General features: G+C 40.9%; 1 protein-coding gene across 3 annotated transcripts in view; it reads left to right on the forward strand.

The window, feature by feature from the left end:
* Nucleotides 1-26116, forward strand: part of TRAK1 (trafficking kinesin protein 1) — a 313032-nt gene that overhangs the window by 236227 nt on the left and 50689 nt on the right. For 2 of the 3 annotated variants that reach the window (XM_078377383.1, XM_020813575.3), the window contains 5 exons: nt 13-89; nt 1540-1656; nt 14084-14184; nt 15246-15354; nt 23538-23616. In XM_078377383.1, the coding sequence (XP_078233509.1) occupies nt 13-89; nt 1540-1656; nt 14084-14184; nt 15246-15354; nt 23538-23616 (483 nt within the window). Of the gene's footprint in view, nt 1-12; nt 90-1539; nt 1657-11548; nt 11606-14083; nt 14185-15245; nt 15355-23537; nt 23617-26116 lie in introns of those variants that run through there. The other variant, XM_078377382.1, reaches the window with a different exon arrangement.

Consider the following 26116-nt stretch of genomic DNA (forward strand, 5'->3'; position numbering starts at 1 on the left):
GTTTTATTCCAGTTTTATGTGCTGAAAGAGTGGGCCAGATGACTAAAACATACAATGACATTGATGCTGTTACACGTCTTCTAGAAGAGGCAAGTATCCCATGTTGACATCAAATATATTAAAGTGCCCTTTGAAATATTTAATCAAATTTGTAGTCCATTGTTCCAGCTTTAGTGAGGTAAATAGACCGCCTAGAGTGGTCTTAACCGACTAGATAGGCGGGATATTAAATAAATAAATAAATAAATAAATAAATAAATAAATAAATAGGATAGGATAGGATAGGATAGGATAGGATAGGATAGGATAGGATAGGATAGGATAGGATAGGATAGTGAAGCAATGCACCAAAAGTTAAGAGCTTAACTGACAGCTTCAACCCATTGGCTGAACTCAAGTTGCTTACCCTAATAAAAGCTTTCATTCTGTTCCTAACAGGGAAATTAAAAGTCCACCGACATGATTCTCAGAGACATGAGCATATTCACCAAACCAGCATGTGTGTCTCCCATCCCCAGTGAGGAACAGAATGCAAGTGACATATTATCTTATGCTAATCAACAGGATTTCAGTCATTGTATTTACATCTGTCTGGTTCCCAAACTGATTGTGAAATATAAGGTACCCTGCAAGGCCTGGCCATGCTCCCATTGCTGCACATATATTGTGTAGAACATGACATATGAACTGTAAGTCACTGCTTCTAGTGTTATAGAATTTAACTCAGCAGACTAAACTATAATCCATGAGTTTTATTTCTTTATAATTCTAAAAGAGTAATGTGGGCCTATTTCACAGGGTGCTTGTAAGATTCACTGAGATAATGTAGGTGGCACACTTTATGTACATATGAATAGCTAAGTTCACCATAAGTGCTTTACAATTTGTATACTTAGTTTATTTGCATGTTGCCCATTATCAGATCAAGCTGCAACTAATTTGGATTTAGTTATCTTCCACTTGATCTATCATTTAAATGTAATTCATAGTATGTTACTGGATGAGGAGAGGAATGCAACTCCAAAGGCTGTTTTTGCCCTTAGTCCTCCTGTACCCAACCCCCTTTTCCCCCTGATTTACCAAATTCCAATAGGTTTAGCGAGCCTACTCTGGAGCAATTTATTACATAAAGTGACAGGATTTTTGGCCTTTGTTTAATACCAACATATGCCTGATTTTTCAAAACCAGTAATGAACTTAGGTTCATTTTCCCTCTCCCATTTTTAGCAATCTCTGTAGCTCCCAGAGGGTTCCAGGGACAGACAACTGGCCTCTGGATTCACTTAACTTACCCTCCCTGATTTTTCACTTAACTTACCCTCCCTGATTTGCTGTGTGAAACAGCTTTAGTAGATTATATGGATGTCTTTTGCACAATGCAAAGGAAAGGAAATATGCAGAAATAACTAGTTTCTTTGTATGTAAAAACGAACTTTCTTATTTTCCCTAAAACACAGATTTGGCCTTCTGAAGCTTTCAAATGCGGTTTTGTTGAGATGAACCAATAATTGAGATGAAATGTTTTTTTCCTTTTTATAGAAAGAGCGGGATTTGGAATTAGCTGCTCGGATCGGCCAGTCATTATTAAAGAAGAATAAAACTCTAACTGAGAGGAATGAACTGCTGGAAGAACAAGTGGAACATATCAGGGAAGAGGTAAGAGCATTTACACATTTCTCTTGCTGACATGTCTGTAGTTCAGAAAACCTATTTTTCTTCATCCCTAACCAAATCTGTTTAGCTTTCTTTTACATTGTGTCTCGTCTTTTCTCCTGATCTGCTCTGTTATCCCAATGTGGAGATTTAGAATTAGACTTAATATTAAAAAATGGATCCCTGAACTTTTGACTTTAAAACAGTACATCAGCCATCTATTCTGCTTAATCTTTGGCTCCTTCTGCCACCCGCCACCCTAATTGTAATTCTCCAAGCTATGTCAGTTAAGCCAAATGTTGTTCGTATTTCCCATCCCCACCAATCCCTGTCAAGGAATCCTGAATCCTTATTGACTGTTCTTTACTTATTCATTTATTCTTCCTATCTGACTCTAGAGTTCATGGAATTCTTTGTCATTCTCATTGTTGTTGTTTAGTCGTTAAGTCATGTCCGACTCTTCGTGACCCCATGGACCAGAGCACTCCAGGCCCTCCTGTCTTCCACTGCCTCCCGTAGTTGCGTCAAATTCATGCCGGTAGCTTCAATGACACTGTCCAACCATCTCATCCTCTGTCGTCCCCTTCTCCTCTTGCCTTCACACTTTCCTAACATCAGGGTCTTTTCCAGGGAGTCTTCTCTTCTCATGAGATGGCCAAAGTACTGGAGCCTCAGCTTCAGGATCTGTCCTTCCAGTGAGCACTCAGGGTTCATTTCCTTTAGAATTGATAGGTTTGTTCTCCTTGCAGTCCACAGGACTCTCAAGGGCCTCCTCCAGCACCACAATTCAAATGCATCAATTCTTTGGCAGTCAGCTTTCTTTATGGTCCAGCTCTCACTTCCATACATCACTACAGGAAAAACTATAGCTTTGACTACTCAGACTTTAGTTGGCAAGGTGATGTCTCTGCTTTTTAAGATGCTGTCCAGGTTTCTCATCACTTTCCTCCCCAGAAGCAGTCGTCTTTTAATTTTGTGGCTGCTGTCACCATCTGCAGTGATCATGGAGCTCAAGAAAGCAAAATCTGTCACTGCCTCCATCTCTTCCCCTTCTATCTGTCAGGAGGTGATGGGACCAGTGGCCATGATCTTGGATTTTTTTTTATTTTGAGCTTCAGACCTTTTTTTTTTTGCACTCTCCTCTTTCACCCTCATTATGAGGTTCTTTAAGAAGAAGATAGGAGGGCCTGGCGTGCTCTGGTCCATGGGGTCACGAGGAGTCAGACACGACTAAATGACTAAACAACAACAACACACTTTTGCTGATTTTCAGCAGCTTAAATTAGAAGATGGGTGGGGGTTTCTTAAAAAAGAAATTCTAAAGGCACAACTACAAACAATTCCAAGAATGAAGAAAGATAGAAGACAGCAAAAAAGACCTTTTTTGGCTTCACAAAAAAGTAAAAAAGGACCTGAAAACGAAAAAGGGCATTGATAGGAAGTGGGAAAAGGACCTGGCCGCAAAGGAAGCGAACAGACAAGTAGCAAAGAATTGCAGGGATGGTGTTAGGAAGCCAAATGCTGAGAAACAGCTGAGGTTAGCAAGAGACCCTAAAAGCAACAGAAAAGTATTCTTTAGGTATGTCCATAGCAGAAGACAGAAAAACGAAACAGTGGCTCACCAACTCAGTGGGAAATGAGAAAATGATTATAAAGAAAAAGCAGAAGTGCTCAGTTCCTACTTCAGTACAAAATGAGGGGACAGAATTGCAACTTGAGATTGATAAACAATTAATCAGGGAATACTTTATAGTTTTGAATGAGTTCAAGTCCCCAGGACTGGATGAGCTGCATCCAAGGATAATGAAGGAACTGGCTGAAGAGATCTCAGAACCACTGTCTTATTATTTTCTAGAAATCATGGAGGATGGGTAAAGTTCCAGATGATTATAGGAGAGCTTACACTGTCCCTCGCTTCAAAAAGGGCAAAAGGGGAAACCTGGGAACTACAGACTAGTCAGCCTGATATCAATCCCAGCCAACATTCTAGAGTAGATTATAAAGCAGTCACTCTGCAAGTACTTTGAAAACAGTGCAGTAATAACTAGAAGCCAACATGGATTTGCCAAGAACAAATCCTGCCAGACCTGGTAGATGGGAATGCTGTAAATGTAATATATCTTGACTTCTACAAAGCCTTTGACAAAGTGCCCTATGTTATTCTAGGTGTGGGCTAGATAGCACAAGTGTCAGTGAATACATACTGTACATGGTTACAGAATCATACTCAGGTAGTGCTTGTTACATACAGCACTGATGTTACCTGTCTGTCATGGGTTTGGAGGGAAAGTTCCATCCTATGGGGAGTGGAAGGCGGGACATCAGGAGGAGGGGCTGTACTGTATAAATATGTGATGCCTGTGTGGTGAGAGGAGATGCTGAGAGACACTGTGAGACACTGGGTGTGACGAAGCAGCAGCTGGGAAGAAGAAGCTGTTGTGGGAGTCTGTGTGTCAGACAGGGTACTACTGTGTGTCAGAGTACCAACCTGATAGGTTCAGGTGTCTGTTGGTTAGCCAGAACTGATAGGTTCAGGGTCTGTGCTTTAAGTTAAGGGTTCTGTGTGAACCAAACTGTATGCTTGTATGAGTGAAACTAAGCCACGTTACTTTATCCTATTCACCTGATTGTTTATTTTTCCCTGTGTGTATCTAAAATAAACCTTATTCTTTTTATTGTTTAAAAATCCATCCCTGGTCTGTGTGACTTCTTAAAGGGAATGGTTGGTGGCAGCTTAGTAACTGTGTGACATATCCCAGTAGGTCTGGGTTTGTCACATTGATTGGTGTCCAGCGTGTGGGATACGACTGGTCCAGTTGTCCAGCGGTCCAGCAAAGCCTTGGCAAGTGTGCCCAGAGCAAGGGGGGTCTAGTCAGGGACAGTCTGAGGCGCGTAGGTAATCTTCTAGGTGTACCTCACGGGGAGGTGCGCTAGTAGAAGAACGTGCCAACTGGGGAGACTTAGATTAAGGTGCTCTGAGGCAGCCTAGTTTTGGCGGGAAAAAGCTGAGGCAAAACTGCGTAGCAACAGTGATCTAGCTTGCCAGCTGAGAGGCCCAGCAGAGGGGGGTAGGCTCTGACTCGATACTGTTGCAAGTTACAGTAGTGCTGAAGAACAGCAGCAATCTCTAGGGAGAGCTGGTTCTGAGGCAAAAAGGAAAAAAGTGGTCGTTTTATTTTGAGGCTTGACTTTTTAAAGCAGCCTGTTCTGAGGGGGGATTATGCCCTTGACTCGAAGCCAGATGGCCGAAATGAGTGAAGTGAAAGACCCCCAGATTGACCAAGGTTCTGAGGATGAATTTGGCTCAGTGCAGGGTGACAGCACAGGAGAGCAGAACCCAGAACTTAGAAAATTGCTCATAGCCCAACAGCATGAACTGAGGATGAGGCAATTTGAAATGGAGGAAAGGGAAAGAGAAGAAAGGGAAAGGGAGAAACAACGGCAATTTGAATTAGAGAGAGAGAGAATGGAGAGGGAGGAAAGATTGGAGAGAGAGAGAATGGCGTTTGAATTAAGAAAACTGGAACTGATGAACCAGAACAATAATAATAATAGGGATTCTGAGGGAGGCCAATTGTCTAAAGCTGACCTGAAGAAATTCCCTGTGTACCACAAGGGAGATTGTCCTGAGGTGTTCTTTTCCTTAGTGGAAAGAGCGTTTGTGGACTTCTCAGTGAGGGAAACTGAGAAGATGACCATCATGCGATCTTTAATCAGTGGTAGCCTGGCTGAGGTTTATGCTGAGATGCCAGAGGAACTGATGAGAGATTTTGCAGAATTTAAAAAACTGGTGTTTGCAAGACATGGGATAAATGCAGAACAGCTGAGACAAAGATTCAGGTCCCTCACAAAAAAACCAGAGCAGACTTTTACCCAAGTGGGGGCCCAACTGGTGAGGCTGCTTGAGAAATGGCTATCGCAGGAGGGGACAGAGACCTATGAGCAGCTTAAAGACTTGATAGCACTGGAACAGTTCTATTCAGTCCTGCATGGGGAATTGAAATTCCAGGTGAGGGAGAGGAAACCGAAATCTGTGGCAGCAGCCGCAGAGATCGCAGATTTTATTTCCCAAATAAGAAAGCCCTTGGGTGAGGGGAAATCTGTAGGTAAACCCAAAGAAACCTACAGCAAGTACTCTCAGGGACCAGGGAAAAGCCAGCAAGGGGGAGGGGCCCATGGTGAAGGGAAGCCCTCAGACATGAAACTAAGACCTCAGATTTTGGAGGGAAAACCAAAACAAGATGAGAGAGAATCAAAATACACCAGAAAATGCTATTTCTGTCAGGGAAAGGGTCATCTAATCTCAGAGTGTGAGAAATTAAAGCAGCTAAAAGGAATGGTGCCTCAGGATTCTAGTGGGACCAAGCCAAAAGCTGTGTTCTGTGTCCAGAAAGAGCAAGGCTCAGTGTCACTGAGGGAACCTGTTGCCATGGCTACTCAGTCTGGAACAGCTACCTCTGTTGATCAGGCTGAGGAAAATGGTCCTCTTATAGAGGTAAAGCGTTGCTTGCTGGTGAAAACAGATTCTCAGTTGTTTGAGACAGCAGGGGTGGACGTAGGAATACTTGACCGTCAGTATAGGGGGCTGCGGGACACTTGTTCCCAGGTAACCCTGTGCCATCCAGATATCATCCCTAGGGAGTTTATAATCCCAAATGAGAGCATGAAGGTGGCAGGGATTGAGGGGCAGGTAATCTCTCTGCCAGTAGCAGACCTACTGGGATATGTCACAGTGCTATCAATGGTTTCTTCTTGTTATGGAAATATCCACCTACAGTAGAAATAAATCTACAAAGCTGGGGTGAAAGTGAAAAGGAGTTCCTTTATTGTGACGCAGTTACAACAGCAGAGAGGAAGAGAAAGCAATTAGAAAATCACAGTCTCTCACTCTGCCAGAAAAGTATTGTGCATAAGATTTTATACCTACAACCCCCCAGTCCCCTCTTACCTGTCTTCATTGGCCAATTGGCCGATGATTTCACAATCTAACTAAAGTAATACCCCCATCCCTCCTTACTACGTGATTTGGAATTCTAATCTAATGGCGATTTTACTTTTGCAAAACAAGCTGTATCTTATCTTAAATGTCAGGTTCCACCCCATATCAGAAATTCTTCAGCGGGCACCTAGCAAAGAGCAAGGAATAATAGAAACAAGAATAATATATGGAAAGCAAAACTTGCTCAATACCGTTACATTTCTCTATCATCCTCAAACTAGGAGAATGTGAAGTACCATAAGGCTCAGTTCTGGGCCTGGTGCTCTTCAAAATATTTATAAATGACTTGTATGAGGAGTAGAGAGAATGCTTATCGAATTTGCAGATGACACAAAATTTTGTGGAGTAGCTATTACCTTGGAAGACAGGAACAAAATTCTGAAAGATCTTGATAGGCTTGTGCACTGGACTGTAAACAACAGAATGAAATTTATCAGAGATAAGTGCAAATTTGTACATCGGGGGGGAACCAAATACACAGTTGTAAGATGGAGAATATTTGGCTCAGTAATACTACAAGTGAGAAGGAGTGTTGTAGATCAGTGGTCCCCAACCTTGGGCCTCCAGATGTCCTTGAACATCAACTCCCAGAAATCCTGGCCAGCAGAAGTGGTGATGAAGGTTTCTGGGAGTTGTAGTCCAAAAAAATCTGGAGGCCCAAGGTTGGGGACTGTCGCAAACACGGGTTCGAAAACTCACGTGTAAGCTTGGACAGAGAGCAATCAGGAGTTTGCACATGCTAAAATGGGCTGAAAGAGTCCAATTCAGCTAGCCATGCTACAACACTCCTTCTCACAGGTCTGCCCACATAAGAACACCCTGGTACTCTCAGATATTATTGTGAAAAGGTCAAGTGGGCTTTGTAGTCCTTAGACTTAACTTGCACCACTGACAGGACTCTAAGTAAGCTAGGCCGAGGCAGCACTCTCAGATGACCCTATGACAAGTGTACTGTTCAGGAAAACAAATGAGTTTTATAATCTTTATTTTATTAAAGAAAAAGCATGTTACTAAGTATCAAAGCCAAATTAAACCAAAACAAATAAACTAGCATTGTGCTGTTTAGTTACACAGATGTAGTGAGGCAAAGAAAACATGAAAAATATAAAAGAATTCAAAAACCTTACAAAAACTCAAAAAGCCATTAAAAAGAATAAAAACAGTTCCAGTCCAGGAAATCATTAGTAAACACAAAATAATCCAAGTAGGTTATAAAAAGGCTATAGTCCTCAGTGATCCTATAGAATAAAAACCCCTAAACAAAAGTAAAAATACATTATATGCCCCATAGTCCTTAGAAAAGCAAAATCCAGTAAATATACCATAGGCCTTACAAAATTACAAGAGCATAGTCCATATGGAGTATTCCAAGAAAAGAAGTCCATAAAGAATATTCCATAGAACAGTTCATAGAATATAGTCCATGCACAGTCCTTAGGAAAAATCCCATAAGTCCAAAAGTAATCCAGCAAAGCATAGGAACCAGTCCATGTAGGTAGGCCACCAGTCTGTCTCGAAAGACATTAGGGTAAGTCCCAAATGGCTGAAGAGTAGGTCACGAATGACTGAAAGGTCGGTCTTGGAAAGACAAAGTCCATAGGCAAAAAGTTCCTTTTTCAAGAGTAACTGGCAAGGGCTCATCGCACCTTCCCACGATGTCATCCAATCAGAGTTTGTTACTAGGCAAACAGTTCTGTTACATCACATGACTTCCTTCCCATACGCACCAGATGTTATTTGGGTTTTCTGTGGTTTATCAAAGAGTCACAACAACTCCCATCTATCTAATCACCCAGAGTCCTTTCTCAGGCTTTCAGAATAACATTCTCTCTGCTCGCCTAGAAAACAACTTGTCAGCATAGCACAGATACTTTATACAAAGAAACAAGATGGAACCTCTCTGGCTCATTTCTTAATTACAAAACCCATATGCCTTAAAAGATTTTAACTCAAAAACCCATCTCATCACAGGGACCACTGTTGTAGATCACAAGCTGAATATGGATCAGCAGTGCAATATGGCTGCAAAAAAGGCAGTCGCTATTTTAGGATACATTAACAGAAATATCTCCAGATCCCATTAAGTAGTGGTCTCCATCTATTCAGCATTGATTAGGTCACATCTTGAGTACTGTGTTCCATTCTGGACACCACACTTTTAGAAGGATGCCAGGAAACTGGAGCAACTTTAGAGGAGAGCAACAAGGATGATCAGGGGACTGTAAACCAACCCCTCTGAGGAAAGACTGAAAGAACTGGACACATTTAGCCTTAAGAAAACAAGACTGAGGGGAGATGTGATAACACTTTTCAAATACTTGAAAGAATGTCATAGAGAGGTTGGCAGGATCTGTTTTCATGGTACAAGAGGCCAGATTTCGGCTAAATATCAAGAAAAAACTTTCTGTTAGCAATGTGACAGTGGAGCCAGTTGCCCTGGGAGGTAGTGAGCACTCCTGCAATGGAGGCATTAAAGAGAAAGCACGAGAGCTATCTATCAGACTTACTTTCATCTGGATTCCCGCACTGAACAGGGGCTTGGACATGATGGCCTTATAGCCCCCTTCCAACTCATTTATTCTATGATTCTGTGAATCTTGTGTTAGAATATTATATTAGATGTATAGTGGTGTGTGAGAGAGAGAATGAAAGGGCAGCATGAAAAATGTTCACATGCGAGTCCAGATGACCATCAGATGTATTTACATAACTTATTTACCAGTTGATGAAACGTATATACATTCAAAGCAAAAGTGGCGTAATTAAGAAATAGAGAATACTAACTTCCCAATTGTCCTAAATAAATCAAAGTTTGTTTAGAGAGCCTCTGGAATTCTGCTGATATTGTCAGGGCCTAGAATTTAAATGGCCACCTTAACACATAACTTGCACAAGTTGTTTAGCTCTACATTTGTGGGATATAACAGGCCCAAATGATGTCTCTGGCTCTGTCCCTCTTGCATGCCCAAGAAAAGGAAACTGCAAGCATTTAGTTTTCATATCCTATTTGCTTAAATTTTGTGTGTGTGGACCAGAGATCATGACTTTTTACTTCATTGACAAAACCTGCCACATTTCTACCATGGGTAGATGTGATAACATCTAACTGTTTAAATAAGTAGAATTCATGTTAATCCCACAGACAGCAACAAGCTAAAATCAGGATTCTATTTCTTTGGAGAGTTTGGAAATAACTAGTTGCAGGGCCTTCTCGGCGGTGGCTCCCCGCCTTTGGAACAACCTTCCTCCGGAGATTCGTAAGGCCCCTATGCTGGGTACTTTCAAATGCCAGCTGAAAACATGTACATCCAGGCCTTCCCGCCTGTCAACTACTGATTTCTTTTGCTTTGCTATTTATTATTTATTTATTCCTGCACTATTTGTTGTTATTGTATGCTAATGTTTTTATGTTTTTTTAATTGTTTTGATATTCTGTAAGCCGCCCAGAGTGGTAGACTATACCAGATGGGCGGGATATAAATCGAACAAACAAACAAACAAACAAACAAACAAACAAATAAATAAATAAATAAATAAATATTTGTAGTTAATTCTTTTTCCAACTAACAGCTTTATAACTACATTATATTTCAATAAAGGATAAAAATTAGCTTATTTGCATTGGAACTGTAACCTTTTTGTAACTTCTATTGTTAGAGGTGCAACTTCACTAAATGATGGTGATCTATCCGCCATTCAAATGCTACACTGCATGTTTCTGCAATGTGCTTGTTGACATAACAATGGAATAAATTGGGATGGGAACATGATTTTATACTTCAAGACAGAGATACTCAGGTTTTTTAAAACGTAACAGAAAAGGAATGGTTGCAGTTAACTTTAGGAGATGGAAACATAAAGAGGTACATTATTAAAATGTAATTACAACAGTAACAAACTATTTTAGGAGGGTCTTGGAATTGTTAATGTGACTAATTATGTGTGTGTGTGTGTTTTTAAAAAATCCCAGTCTGTATATTGGTCACATAAGAGAAAGAGTGGGGAGAGCACAAGGTAGAGACTTCATTTGGGTTGTTATTAATGCATGTAATAGAGCACAAACTCTGAATTTTTATGTCAGGGTTGCACTGCCTTTTCATTTCATTTTCCAAATGACAAATCCATTTGCCAAATAATAGTTTGGCCTCCAACTAAAACACAAGCACAATAACCCACGGTGTACACCAGTTGTCAATGGCATATTACTACAAGTGCTATCAACAGCATGTCCCCCTATTCCATCAGCAAGTTTGACACATGTGCTTTGCCATTTTCTGTATCTTCTCTAGAACCATGAAGTGTAGCAACATCATCAGAGCTGAGATTCTGAGCTTTATATAATGAGTTGTAGAGTCATGAAAAAGTGGTGTCTGAGTTTCTCGTTCTCTGAGAAAACTACCTTCAGAGTTTAGTAGTGAGAATGCTACAATTCTGTAGGGTTTATGTAGTACCTCATGGTGCAGTATAGTGTAATAGGTTCTTTAGAAAAATGTAGAACATATGGTTGCATATTAGCAGAATTGCAAGTAATCAAGTACATTAAAACTAACCAAAGCCTTCTTTTTCAAAATACAAGAAAGATTACCTTATAAATGTGCGTATGTCCTGGTTGCATTGCCATCATGTGCGATTTGATAGAATTTACTCATATGAAGCTGTAAGTTTGCTTAACATAGTCCTTTGTTTTACCTATGTGATATTGGCATTTAATCAGTAGTCAGGTTGTCTCGCTTTTCCCTAGTATTCTTTTTACCAGGTCTTTTTGTCCTGTAACATCATACTTTTTCATAATCTCATCAACCCTGCTGAAAATTCATTTTCCCTTCTACATCAAACCTTACCCCTTTCCCTTTCAAATAATTGCTACTAATTTCTACCCTGTACAACTCTTTCCAGTAGTACTAAATTATGAAAACTGAGACAGACGCATTGTAAGGCACTAAAGAAAATGAGGTGAGTGCACTGGAATAAACCCTTTACTGTATATCCACATGCTTCAGGCACAGTTTCTGAACTGTGGATTGTAAATGGATACATTTGACTATAAATTGCCTCTGAAAGCAGAAATGGGTACTTAATATTCTAAAAGTATAAGTGAATATATGTGTCATCTTAGCAGATCTAGCAAGTCTTTGCTGTATTCCTGCATTTAAGTGAAATGTTGATACTTCAGAAATATGATGTAGGAGTAACTTTTAAATTCTCATTCTGGTTCAGTGTAAAGGAGGTTATAGGATTTTGTGGTCCATTATTTTAAATGGTACTTATCTTGTTAATTGCTTTCACCCATGTCTAACAGTTTCTTTTCTGAATACATTAGAGAAGCAGGCATTGAGCCAGTATTTAAGTGTTGTCAGCTCTAGCACCAGGCACTTTGGCTACTCAGACTAGAGAATAAGTGTAAATACCTAGTCTTCATAGTTGCACACAGAAGCTTTGAATTTGCCTCCTTCACCATTTCTCTTACTGAGGAAACAAAACTACCTTCTTAAATATAGTACATATGTTTTTTTTAACGGGAAAACAGTAAGCTCGCCTGGGTTTAAAAATCAGAGGAGGAGGCCTTCATCTTAGTCCCATCTCCCTCACAGGTGCATTTGGTGAAGACATAAAATAGAACGTTTTCTGTTGCTGTTTCCAAGCTGTAGAACTCTTGTTCATGGGTGGCGAGGCTGGCCCCCTCTCTTCTGTTCTTCTGCAGTCAGGAAAAGATCTTTCTCTTCAGGCAGGATTTTTCTCCTGCCTAAGGGGGGGGGGATTCTTAAAAACAATGCTCCTATTTCCACTCTGAATTTGATGTGCTTCAATGTTGGCTTACAATTTAGGTGAGCAGTTGTGGCCATCTAGAGATTTTTTTGGCTTATAGATCCTATAATTCCTTGCTAGCATACCCCAAGGTGAAGCATTATGTGTGTGTAGAGGGGGGATTTAGTCCAGAAACATCTGGAAGTCAAAAGTTGCCAATCCCAGTCTGTAGAGTCAGCTATAAAGAGATAGAGAATGGTGCTTCTTTCATAACAACATAAATATTTAGGGAAATAGTAAGTGAAAGGAAAAAACGCACTGCTGTTCAAGCTTATTTTTCATCCTGAAAATAATGAATTCCTACTGGAAATCTTTTTTTCCTACTTGCTGTCTTCCTTTGTGTTTCTTGCATTGTGCCCAACTACACATGGCATAGTTTTGGTTTACCTGCTTTTGTACCACAGTTGCATGGCCAAAATGATTATCCATCACTAGTTTTTTAATCTAACATGTCTGAAATCCGAGTGCTTTTTCAGAAGCTGGGGAATGGATTGTAATGATAAAAATTATTTTGTTATTGAAGGGCCAAATTCTTTTCTTCAGTTCAACACTTATTTAACTTTTATCTTACAAAATAGCATTGAGATGTGAAGTTATATGTTATGTAGGTGTTTCTAGACCATTGTTGTTGTGTTGTTTAGTCATTTAGTCGGGTTCGACTCTTCGTGACCCCATGGACCAGAGCACGCCAGGCCCTCCTGTCTTCCACTGCCTCCTGGAGTTGGGTCAAATTAATGTTGGTTGCTTCGATGACACTGTCCAACCATCTCGTCCTCTGTCGTCCCCTTCTCCTCCTGCCTTTACACTTTCCTAACATCAGGGTCTTTTCCAGGGAGTCTTCTCTTCTCATGAGATGGCCAAAATATTGGAGCCTCAGCTTCAGGATCTGTCCTTCCAGTGAGCACTCAGACTTGATTTAGACTATAACATTTTAGGTACTATAAACACTTGTGTTGACTTCAGCATTTTCTTTTCATTTCCAAGATTGGTTTAAAAATAAAACAAACCACATACAACAAGTTTAGGCTGATAAAGCAGCTTATCTGTCAAAGCAGCTGTTGTGGCAACACTTGCAGAATCCTTGTGTTTCTTTTGAAAAGCTTTTGTAAGTGAAGTCAGCACTTGGAACTCCAGCCAAGCATTAGCCAGAATCACTTGCAGATCTTACATTATTTGATACATGTAAGCCTTCCAAAGAGGCATCATTTCCCACTTCTCTCAACACAGTTTGACATGAGGTGACTTCCTTCAAGTTCTCCATTGGCACTTTGAATGCGACACAGACATGGATAACCATACTGGAGTACCTGGCTTGAAGAGGTTGCAGTCCTTGTGTGTGATTTACTACCAAGCTGTTGCATCAGTGTAGTACTGTATGATGAACTACAGCTCCTTCTGCATGTGAAAACCAGCAGTTTTAATGGAAAAAAGTGGACAAGTACTTCTTCCCTAACCTTAGCAGGTGCTAGAATTCTTAATCTATGCTTCCCCTCTGTCACAGAGCATTTTCCTATTTCTTTTTAAGTAGGCTCAGTAGCCTGAACCCACACAATGGTCAACTCTTATATTTCCTGCCTAAAATGCATTTAGGAAATATGTGTCAACTTTCCTTCCTTGTTTGTTCAGGTTTCTCAGTTGCGTCATGAGCTGTCCATGAAAGATGAACTGCTTCAGTTTTACACTAGTGCTGCTGAAGAGAGTGAACCAGAATCCATCTGTTCAACTCCGTAAGTCTCAGAGAGAACCTACTGTGCACCGTAATATATTACAGGAGTCTTCTTTACGCCCTTCTGTCCTATCTGGCACCACTGTAGAATGCTATAATCCACCATTATTCATAAAGACTGAAAATGAGCTATATGCCACAGGTATTAATAGCAGGACTAAGGAATAAAATTTGTAGTACCGCATAGTAGCTAATCTTTCAGTATTCCATGGATAGATTTGGCTGTAGAAGGGTTCATCTGTTTTTTTTCACTGTTATTTTGTAAATCTTGTACATTTCATTGTGTCATAAATTGTACATCTGCTCTCAGAAATGTCCCAGTTCAGTTGCTGCACACATATATCAAGGCATCACTGGTGAGCCCATCAGGTTTCCAGTGACAGGTGCCAGATCAGCTTCTATATGCAGCAGTATGGACATGTGGTGTAAAGTTGCCAAATCTGACTCTCAGTAGGTAGTACCACAGTGACTTGCACCACTGAAAATTAAGGTAATAGCTTTGTCTGTATTCACACATTCAATAATTGATTAATCTGAACATGTGAGCAGGAAGAGAGCTGTGACCAAGCAGAGTTAGTCAGTCAGAGAGAGAAGGAACAGATATTAATAGAGCTAAGCTGATTAAGATAAATAGAGAAGGTGGTAATTAATTACAGTATATGGCAAGAAGAAAGTATGTATAGAAAGACCTGTGAATGATTTGCTTGTGTACAATGAACAACTGAAGAACATCTGTGATTATTATTAACTTTTCTACACTTCAATAAATAAGTTCTGTTTGCATTTACCAGACAAATGTTTGGACAAATGTCTTTTATATTGTAGATAGAGGTAATCCACTGGTGGCAGTGAGGGAAACAAAGACTGGAACCTTTGTGAGGGCACAAAAAATAGTTGTTTCATAGAGGTGAACGTCACAGCTTAGTTTGTAGTTTTCTTTTTTAATTTACTGGAAATATGCAGTCTAATGCAGATACAGTTATTAGGAACTGCTATTTATCTTCACTACAAACTTTGCAAACAAAGAGTCAAAAATAACAACCTTAATATTCTTCTTACCAGGATGAAGAGAAATGAGTCATCTTCATCTGTCCAGAACTATTTTCATTTGGATACTCTTCAAAAGAAACTTAAGGATCTTGAAGAGGAGAATGTTGTGCTTAGATCAGAGGTAAAATATTTTCCCAGTAGTTTAAGTATTATGATTTTACTCCTCCCCCCTTTTTTTGAAAATCTGTACTATTGACGAATAGCTATAACTTCATAATTTTGTTTAGACTGTAAGAGATCATTTGCTAATAAATGTCTTCATTCCATTTCCCCACCCAGAACTATTTTTCAGAATCAATTTTTGTAAATACTATTTGACTGTAATGTCTTCATTAAAGCTCTAAAATTTGGATATTGAGTTGACAAAGCTTTTGGGCTGTAGAGAGTTGTGGTCACATATTCCATCACCTTTGCATTCCCAGCCATAACATAAATAAAAGGAATATGTCATTTAAAATGTGATTAAGAATTTTATTAAATACAATTAAAAAATAAAACTGACATGTCAGAAGTAGCCTAAGCCTGATCCTTCCTGGTTATCTGTGAAGGATTTCCAGTTCACCACAGAGAAGATCCACTTACCACTGAGTCACATTACACTTGTGCTACCTGGTGTGGGTGCTTGCCAGGCAGGAGAAATTGAGAGGGTGGTTAACCCCTTTTCTGCTGGTTTCTTCACAGTATTTTGATTTTAACTTCCTCTTTATGGGAGAGCATTCTCTCTTCCTGCAATGTGAGTACAGTTCAGGCAGAACAAGCATCAAATGAGCAACATCAGTCTACAGTGGACCCTCTACTTACAGAATTAATCCATATTGGAATGGTGGCTGCAGGTCGAAAAGTCTGTAGGTTGAGGCTCCATTGACCTACAATGCATTGAAAACTGATTAATCCGTAATTGACCGTTTTTGTTCCATTCCCCCCGCCCCAGTCTGTAGGTCGATTCTCCGGCTGCAAGTCGAATCTAAATTTTGTGGCCAGAGAAGTCTGTAACTCAAAAAGTCTGTAAGGGGAGCCGTCTGTAAGTCGAGGGTCCACTGTACTTTTGAGCTCTGTTCTCTACTATCCTGTCCCAGTGTATAGTGTGATATGCAGTCCTGTTTGGAGTCATTTCCAGCTGCTGATTAAAAGAACACAGCAAAGCAAAGGAGCCATGCTGACTCCTCACCATCAGTGCTGTCATCAATTAGCATACTCAAACTGTTCCTCAGGAGTCAGTTAATGATAGTTTCAGAAGGGGAGGGGGAGCTGTTCTCATCACTTGCTGCCTCTCTTGCATTGAACTAGGGCCCAAAAATTAATAGGCAAGAATTATTGACTCCTGCACCTCCTGAGATTGTTGTTGGGGAGAGCCAAAGGTTAATAGGTCTGTTCAGGCTTTATTTGCCTTGCATTATACAGCATGTGAAGAAAGGAACATCTAGCTCTGCTCCTCTGTGTCATTAGCTTTTCTCTCTGGAAACTGAGATGTCTGCAAAATAGAGGTCCCTGTTTGTATGTACAGTAGATTCTCCATGCAAGCAAGAATCCCAATTTTCTAGTATTCTTGCCGGTGTGGAGAGGCTGTTCATGAACAAGAAGCTCTCATCCAACAGGCAGATGACTTTCCACATGGAGAAAGCAGTCCCGAGAGCCCAGCTACTCATAATGAGAGACTTTAATACAAGATTAGGCTCAAATAACAGCACACTCTTTTCTTCTAGTTTATGGGGGGCAGTTGAAAATGAGATCTTTGCTCCTAGCTATGATAGAATGTCCAGAGATACTAAGGGGAATTATGGTGGCATCTGTATGATCCAAATGGTGCCTTGCCTTGGTCTTATAATATTAAACGGGAACCCCTGCCAGGACAAACGCCCTGAATTTACTTATCTATCGGGATATGGAAGCAGTGCTGTGGATTTTGTGCTATCTCCCATTCTTTATCTAGAGAGATACTGGAATTTTATGTAGGCCCAAGGCTGGATAGTGACCATCTGCCCCTTAATACCACCCTCCTACTTTCACAGTCCGTCCATCTGAGTGCAAAACCTCATCTCCAAGATAAATTTCTAAGCTTCAAACAAAAGAGAATACACTGGACTGAGGAAACCCACAATAAGCTAGAAGGCTTATTTAGCTCCACTGAGGGGGAGTCCCTAAAAAATTCAGTCATAGGAGTTACAAATGCCACTACTGCCATAAATAACTACTCAGTCCTAATCAATGTGATGAATATGGCCCTAACCTCCAAACAACTGATTCCACAAGCCTCATAAGGGACCCCAAATGGTTTGGCAGGGAATGTTATGTAGTTAAAAAAACAACTGAGAGAGGTATATAACAACTATAGAAAGGAAAACCTAGACGTATTACCCACAGAATATTATGATATAAAAAAGAAATATAAACAATTAATAGCACATAGAAAGAGACAAGCAATTCAAAAGGGATGGAATGCATTAATAGAATGCACTTTAAATAAAAAAATCTAAACTCTTCTGGGCTCTTGTCACTGATGCCCTGAGCTCGTCTTCGAACCAGCTCAGCTGTAACATCTCAGCGAACATCTGGGAACAGCACTTCTCTACTCTATTCAGGGACAATAAAGAGCACTCAATAGATTTCACTCCAACTACAATGGACCCTCGACCTACAGAATTAATCCGTATAGGAATGGTGGCCGCAGGTCGAAAAGTCCATAGGTCGAGGGTCCATTTCCCATAGGAATGCATTGAAAACCCTGTAATCCTTAACTGGCGCAAGAAACCCCCCACACACGGATCAAAAAATGAAAATGAATAGACCTTACCTGTCCGAAGTCTTCAAGGGGTCCCCCGCCGCCGCCATCGCTGCTGCTCAAGGACTTCCCCGATGCTGCTGGACTCAGAGGTCCCTCGCTGCCACCCTCACCGCTGCCCGAGGCCTCCGAGGGCTTCCCCACCGCTGTAGAGGCCCCTCAGAGGTCCCTCACCCCCACCGACACAGGCTTTCCCAGGGTGGACCAGGCCTACCGGGGGAGGGCTTCCCCCAGTAGGCCTGGTCTACTGCCGGGAAAGCCTGGTAGACCAGGCCTACCAGGGGAGGACTTTCCCCGGTAGGCCCGGTCTACTCCTCAGGAAGCTCCAGAGTGGGACCTCCAGATGCCTTCTAGGGCTTCTCCGCCGCCATGGGAGGCATCTCGGAGGTTCCTGCCGCCACCGATCGTGCCTCCAAAGCATTGGCGGCAGGTTCCTCCGAGATGCCTCCCATGGCAGTGGCGAAGCCCTAGAAGGCATCCGGAGGCATGATTTTGAATTTGGCGCTTTCCCCGCCTCCCCCTTCTGGTCCGTAGGTCGATTCTACGGCCGCAAGTCGATGGGAAATTTTGTGGCCAGAGAAGTCCATAGGTCGAAAATTACATAAGTGGTCCGAAGCCATAATAATACCTATCTTTAAGAAAGGAGAAAGAGGAGACCCAACCAACTACAGACCAATCAATCTACTCTCTGTGCTGGGTAAATTGTACTCCAGTTATTTAAATCAAAAACTATTTACTTGGATAGAGGAGGAAAATATCTTGGGGAAGGAACAGGCAGGATTTAGAAAGGGTAGATCAGCAATTGATCACTGTATGATTTTAAGCCATCTTGCAGAGAAATGTATGTCCTCTTATGGTAATGGACTCTATACTGCATTCATAGACTTAAAATCAGCCTTTGATTCTGTCCCAAGAGATATTCTATAGTCAAAATTATACAAAACCTCTATAGATAAGAGACTTCTATATCTTATTAAATGTCTTTATCAGGGCACCACACTCCGTGTTAGATGTGATACAGAAGGAAACTTGACAAAACCTATTCAGGCTAATAAAGGGGTTTGACAGGGCTGTATATTAGCCCCCACGTTATTTAACCTGTATTTAAATGATTGGGTGGTGTCTTGGAACAGGCTTCCATCCTCCTAGATTGGCAGAGACCAAATGCCCCCTACTGCTTTATGCAGATGATGTGGTTCTTCTGTCCCTATCAAAAATAGGCCTTAAACAGCTGATCCATACATTTATAACCTACTGTAAGAACAACCAATTGGTTATAAATGTTGTTAAAATTATGGTTTTCGCTCACTCTGTAACACCAAGAACTTGGACAATTAATGCTTCTTGCACTGAGCAAGTAAAATAGCTAAAGTATGTAGGTATTATATGCCACCATAAACTTTCCTGGGCTGCCCATAGACAGTCCATAATCCAAGCAGCCCAGAACATTGCATTTTTTCTTTAATAAGGGGGAACATTTTATACCAGCTGCTTATCCAAGTTTTTAAAGCTCAAGATTCTGCCCCAACTGTTATATGGTATACAAACTTGGATCCTAGGATTTCACACAAGTATAGAGAGTGTACTTTCAATTTTTCCTAAGATCCATTCTGGGAATGCCAAGATGCATCCCTGCAGCTGCCTTACAATTAGAGACTGGTCTAACATCACTGGAATGCAGTACTTGGCTCTTTGATTTTAGATATTGGAACAAGGTAATACATGCTGATCCCTCCATGGGATATCTTAACCTTCTACAGGAATATGTCCATAACAGCCAAACTGCATCTATTAGCGCTCTCTTTGGACTTTCCTTATGCCCAGGAATCCACGGCAGCCAACTCTATCCTTAAAAAGGGATTAGGGACATTGACATTCAGTATTCTATTTCAATGGCTCACAAAACATGCTCCATCTTGCACCTTGGCCTAAACTATAATTTCTCCCAAAGTGCTAGAGAATTTAATTTAACCAAAATACAGGCACGTCTTTTCAAGAGCCTGATTTAACTGTCTCCAGTCCGCAATTTTAGATCGGCAATATTCTGGTAACCCCTTACAAGAAAAGATTCTGTCATTGTAAGGATAGAGAAATTGAAACTTTGATGCACATCCTTTTTGAGTGTAATTTTTACAGAAATAAGCTTATCAAATTCCTCAAGCCCATAATGAATTTCTTCCCAGGAAGGACTCTGATTTCGTATACAAAATATTTATTAAGCGACACAAACAAGATAACCACTGAATCAGTGGCCAAATTCCTTCTCTCTGCCCAAAGAATACGAAAAACGATACTGACCTCTACCTGTTGTTGTTGTTTAGTCGTTAAGTCGTGTCCGACTCTTCGTGACTGCATGGACCAGAGTACGCCATGCCCTCCTGTCTTCCACTGCTTCCTGGAGTTGAGTCAAATTCGTGTTGGTAGCTTCAGTGACACTGTCCAACCAACTCGTCCTCTGTCGTCCCCTTCTCCTCTTGCCTTCACACTTTCCTAACATCAGGGTCTTTTCCAAGGAGTCTTCTCTTCTCATGAGATGGCCAAAGTATTGGAGCCTTAGCTTCAGCATCTGTCCTTCCAGTGAGCACTCAGAGTTGATTTCTTTCAAAGTGGATAGGTTTCTTCTCTTTGCAGTCCAGGGGACTCTCAAGAGTCTTCTCCAGCACCACACTTCAAAAGCATCAATTCTTTGGCAGTCAGCCTTCTTTATGGCCCAGCTCTCTCTTCCATACAACATTACTGGAAAAACCATAGCTTTGACTACGCAGACCTTTATCGGCAAGGTGATGTCTCTGCATTTTAAGATGCTGTCTAAGTTTGTCATCGCATTCCTCCCAAGAAGCAGACGTCTTTTAATTTCGTGGCTGTTGTCACCATCTGCAGTGATAAGGGAGCCCAAGAAAGTAAAATCTGTCACTGCCTCCATATCTTCCCCTTCTATTTGCCAGGAGGTGATGGGACCAGTGGCCATGATCTTAGTTTTTTTGATGTTCAGCTTCAGACCATTTTTTGTGCTCTCCTCTTTCACCCTCATTACGAGGTTCTTTAATTCCTCCTCACTTTCTGCCATCAGAGTGGTATCATCTGCATATCGGAGGTTATTGATATTCCTTCCGGCAATCTTAATTCCGGTTTGGGATTCATCCAGTCCAGCCTTTCGTATGATGTATTCTGCATATAAGTTAAATAAGTCTTGTCGTACTCCTTTCCCAATTTTGAACCAATCAGTTGTTCCATACTCAATTCTAACTCTTGCTTCCTATACCACATATAGATTTGCCAGGAGATAGATAAGGTGGTCAGGCACTCCCATTTCTTTAAGGACTTGCCATAGTTTGCTGTCAGAGTCACACAGTCAAAGGCTTTTGCATAGTCAATGAAGCAGAAGTAGATGTTTGCCCCTCTGGTGATGTCCATGTGTAGGGTTGCCTCTTGTGTTGTTGGAAAAGAGTGTTTGTGATGACCAGCTTGTTCTCTTGACCAAACTCGATTAGCCTTTGCCCTGCTTCATTTTGAACTCCAAGGCCAAACTTGCCTGTTGTTCCTTTTATCTCTTGACTCCCTACTTTAGCATTCCAGTCCCCTATAATGACAAGAACATCTTTCTTTGATGTCAGTTCTAGAAGGTGTTGTAAGTCTTCATAGAATTGATCAGTTTCAGCCTCTTGAGCATTGGTGGTTGGTGCATAAACTTGGATTACTGCGATGTTGAAAGGTGTGCCTTGGATTCGTATTGAAATCATTGTATCATTTTTGAGATTATATTCCATTACAACTTTTCCCACTCTTTTCTTGACTATGAGGGCTACTCTATGTCTTCTATGGGATTCTTGCCCACCATAGTAGATATGATAATCGTCTGAATTGAATCTGCCCATTCCTGTCCATTTTAGTTCACTGATGCCCAGGATGTCAACATTTATTCTTGCCATCTCCTGTTTGACCATACCCGACTTACCAAGGTTCATAGATCTTACATTGCAGGTTCCTATGCAGTATTTTTCTTTGCAGCATGGGCCTTTCCTTTCACTTCGAGGTGTCCCTGCACGGCATAGCCCATAGCTTCTCTGAATTACTCAAGCCCCTTCACCACGACAAGGCAGCAATCCATGAAGGAGGACCTCTACCTAAACCCTTCATTTAATTTTTTTAAAAATGACCTCTACCTAACCCCGTCATTTAAAAGAAATATATGGGTAATCTATTTTATCAATTTTTACTGTTTTAGTTATCTTGACATATTTTAATTGCTTCCATTTATTTTAAATATTACATGTATGTATTTTAATGTGTCCAGAGACCGCAAAATAAAGGTTGATTGAATTTTGTTTGTTTAAAATATTTTTACTCTGCCTTTCTCCTTATCATTGCAAGAGAATATTCTGAAATTTAACCACCATTTGAAATTCATCCAGGCTCATTGTATCATTGCTGTTTTATTACTGTATATTAGGGACATTTAAAAATGATTTATCTGTCTACTTTGAGGCCAAGGATGACTGTGGTGTGATCCTTTTGTAGAATTATATATTAACATGTTGTTGTTTAGTTGTTTAGTCGTGTCCGACTCTTCGTGACCCCATGGACCAGAGCACGCCAGGCCCTCCTGTCTTCCACTGCCTCCCGGAGTTGGGTTAAATTCATGTGGGTCACTTCGATGACACTGTCCAACCAATATATTAACATAGTATTTCTAAACTGTTTGTAGTAACATAAAATCCAATATGAGTGGGAACATTTTTTGAAAGTGATGCTAATTGATTAGACTGTAGAATAATAAATAGAAGTTTGGTGGTCTTGGTTTATTAATTAAGTCTTTCTCCAATACGTATTCAATATACATAGCTCCATGTTCAACACTTTGAGTTCTGAGAAGACAGCTATGGCATTGGAAGTTACAAGAAAAACACACCTTCAAGCTCTTTTTACCTTTGTCATCAAAGCTACCAACATGAATTTTGACCCAACTCCGGGAGGCAGTGGAAGACAGGAGGGCCTGGCGTGCTCTGGTCCATGGGGTCACGAAGAGTCGGACACGACTAAACAGCAACAACAAATGGCAGTGCTGTGTCCCATTTATTTGCTCTATTCATTTATTTACTTATTGGTTGGTGCAGATGTCACTGTTTTATGCTATATGGATCAAAATTACAGAATACAGATGCTCAGGCGAAATTTAAATGCCAATTAATCTGGCATTTCCCTAATTTTAGCAATAACATTTGCTGATTGCAACCAGCAAATGTCAATATTCTTTATATTTAGAGGAAAAATAGATGAATCGTTTGACATTAACCCGGAGCTGTTGTTTCTGCTATGGAAAGACTTTCCCTTTTAGGTAATGTTCTATACCACAGGATCAACGTTCTCTCAAATTTTCTGCTCCACTGCCTTGTCCCATGTGCACGTGGGGTTTCACTCGAAACCAGAACTAAATGGGTGTCAACAGTGCGCGCACACAGCTTTGAGGGAATGTTGCACAGAATGCTAAATGGTGTTAATTTGGGACTTCTTATTACTTCAAACAGGCCTGCCAGCTGAAGACTGAAACCATTACTTATGAAGAGAAGGAGCAACAACTTGTTAATGATTGTGTGAAGGAGCTCAGTATGTTTCTTTTCTTTGTTTTTAAAGCAAGTAATGTGCTAGTTCAGGGACATGGTGGCGCTGTGGGCTAAACCGCAGAAGCCTGTGCTGCAGGGTCAGAAGACCAAGCAGTCGTAAGATCGAATCCACGCGACGGAGTGAGCTCCTGTCGCTTGTCCCAGCTCCCGCCAACCTAGCGGTTTGAAAGCATGCAAATGCAAGTAGATGAATAGGGACCACCTTGGTGGGAAGGTAACAGCGTTCCGTGTCTAAGTCGCACTGGCCATGTGACCACGGAAGATTGTCTTCGGACAAAACGCTGGCTCTATGGCTTGGAAACGGGGATGAGCACCGCCCCCTAGAGTCGGACACGACTGGACAAAAATTGTCAAGGGGAACCTTTACCTTTACCTTTACCTAATGTGCTAATTAGAACAACAAGTTGAAACAATGACTAACTGTAAGAATCAACCATACCCAATAGTCCTGTTGGTTATATCAGAGTATTAGTATACATTTTATACTACATCATAATTTTATACTTAAAATATACTGGTGAAAATCCTGTTGCTTTGTTGCACACACTAAAGGCAAATGGCCTTCTTACAACAATTAATAATGAGTCCTTGCAGGGATTCTCAAGTGCATGCCAAGCCAAAAAGTCCATACACCCCCATGAATCCTGGCAACAATTAACACTACAATCTAGTAGTAAATTGCAAGTAGAGTAGGCGCAGTGAATCAGTGGAACCTGCATAGATGTGGACTCACCAAGGCCCCACTGATTCAGTGGGCCTGCTCTAGTTGCAACTTACTACTGGACTTCAGCCATTAATTGGCAGCTAGAAGTGGCTGAATGTTATGTCATTTGCATAACAGAACAGCAGAATTTAAGCCATTTTATATTTTAGCAAAGCATTTCTCACACTGCAGTAAACAGATTGACAGATTGCACTTTAGCAAGAACTGACCTACAGAAGAGTTGTGTGATGGAGAAATTCTATTCATGTGTATAAAAACTGGACACTAAGTCTGTACAAAGAGATCTGTATTTCCCATATCTTTTGAGTTAAGTAAATTGTGTAAGTCTGTTTCTCTGAGTGGAAGTTTCTAGGTGCTGTAAATATTTTCTCCTCATTACCCCCTCACCATTTCTATTCTAACTGCTGTCCAAAACAGCTTGATTAGTGACTTTTTGCCATAAACATTCATTATCATAATCATAAAAAAGGGTTAATATTAAGAGTGACACTCTGTTATGAACACAGACTGATCAGTTGATCAGCAGTTGATTCCAGGATTTAGTTTTTGTTTGTTTGTTTGTTTGTGGGGTTTTTTTGCTTTGTGACAGAATGGTTACTCCATTTTAATGTAGATGTTTTGTTTTGTATGTTGTGCCAATAAGGTGCTACCATGCTAGTACAGTGGTGCCTCGCTTAACGAGCGCACCGTTTAACGACAAATCCGCATAGCGATCTGTTTTTTCAGATCGCTAATGCGATCGCATTGCGATGTTTTCAATGGCAAAACATCGCATTGCGATGATCGGTAAGCGTTTCGCTTACCAATCTTTGCATTGCGATGTTTTTTAAACAGCTGATCGGCGGTTCCAAAATGGCCGCCGGACGCCCAAAATGGCCAGCACAACCATTTTCGCACCCTGCCCTCGTTTACTGAGGGCACGAAAATGGCGGCGCTATGGAGGAACTTCGCTGAACGGTGAGTTTGGGGCTTCGTTTAATGCGTTCCTATGGGGTTTTTTGATCCGTTTAGCTATGTTTTTGCATAGCGATGATTAATCCGGAACGGATTAACGTCGCTATGCGGGGCACCACTGTATATATCACTCTCTGGTATGTCAGAACTTGAATTGAGAACTGTCAACAGACTTACTCATGGGTTAACAATTCTCATTTCTCAGTTCTTCCAAGCAGATATTAAGAAAGTGAACATGACAACCAAATATGTTTTTGTCATCTTCTAATTTCTGCGTTTTAATTTTCACAGGACTGGTTTGAAGCAATAGAAGTTACTACAGTTTTAATCTGCTGAAACTTTAGTTCCATATAGTCTCATTTTTAAAAAAAGACTTTATTCTGAATCCTAATCACTGGCCGGAATTCTGTTGCAAATATATGCTTGCATAAGTCTTGATGGCTGCATTCCTGGGTGCATGCCTAATTGCATAATTTGACACATGCCCATGAATGCAAACAGGATCTCATTAATGAGCAGCAATTTGCCTCCAAGACCTGATTTCCCTTACAAATGCATAAGTTGATAATAGCATTCTGCTATGTTTGTTTTAATGCTCTGCTCTTCTTCTGTATCCAGGCCTGCCTCTGCCCAACCAAGTGGGCTGACAGAAGAGGGAATTCTCTCCTTCATGACTAGCATGAGAATATCTTAGGCCAGTGGTTCTTAACCTTTGTTACTCGGATGTTTTTGAACTGCAACTCCCAGAAACCCCAGCCAGTACAGTTGGTGGTGAAGGCTTCTGGGAGTTGCAGTCCAAAACTCC

The sequence above is a fragment of the Pogona vitticeps genome, chromosome 6 (genome assembly GCF_051106095.1).
Source record: "Pogona vitticeps strain Pit_001003342236 chromosome 6, PviZW2.1, whole genome shotgun sequence".
Classification (NCBI taxonomy): Eukaryota; Metazoa; Chordata; class Lepidosauria; order Squamata; family Agamidae; genus Pogona; species Pogona vitticeps.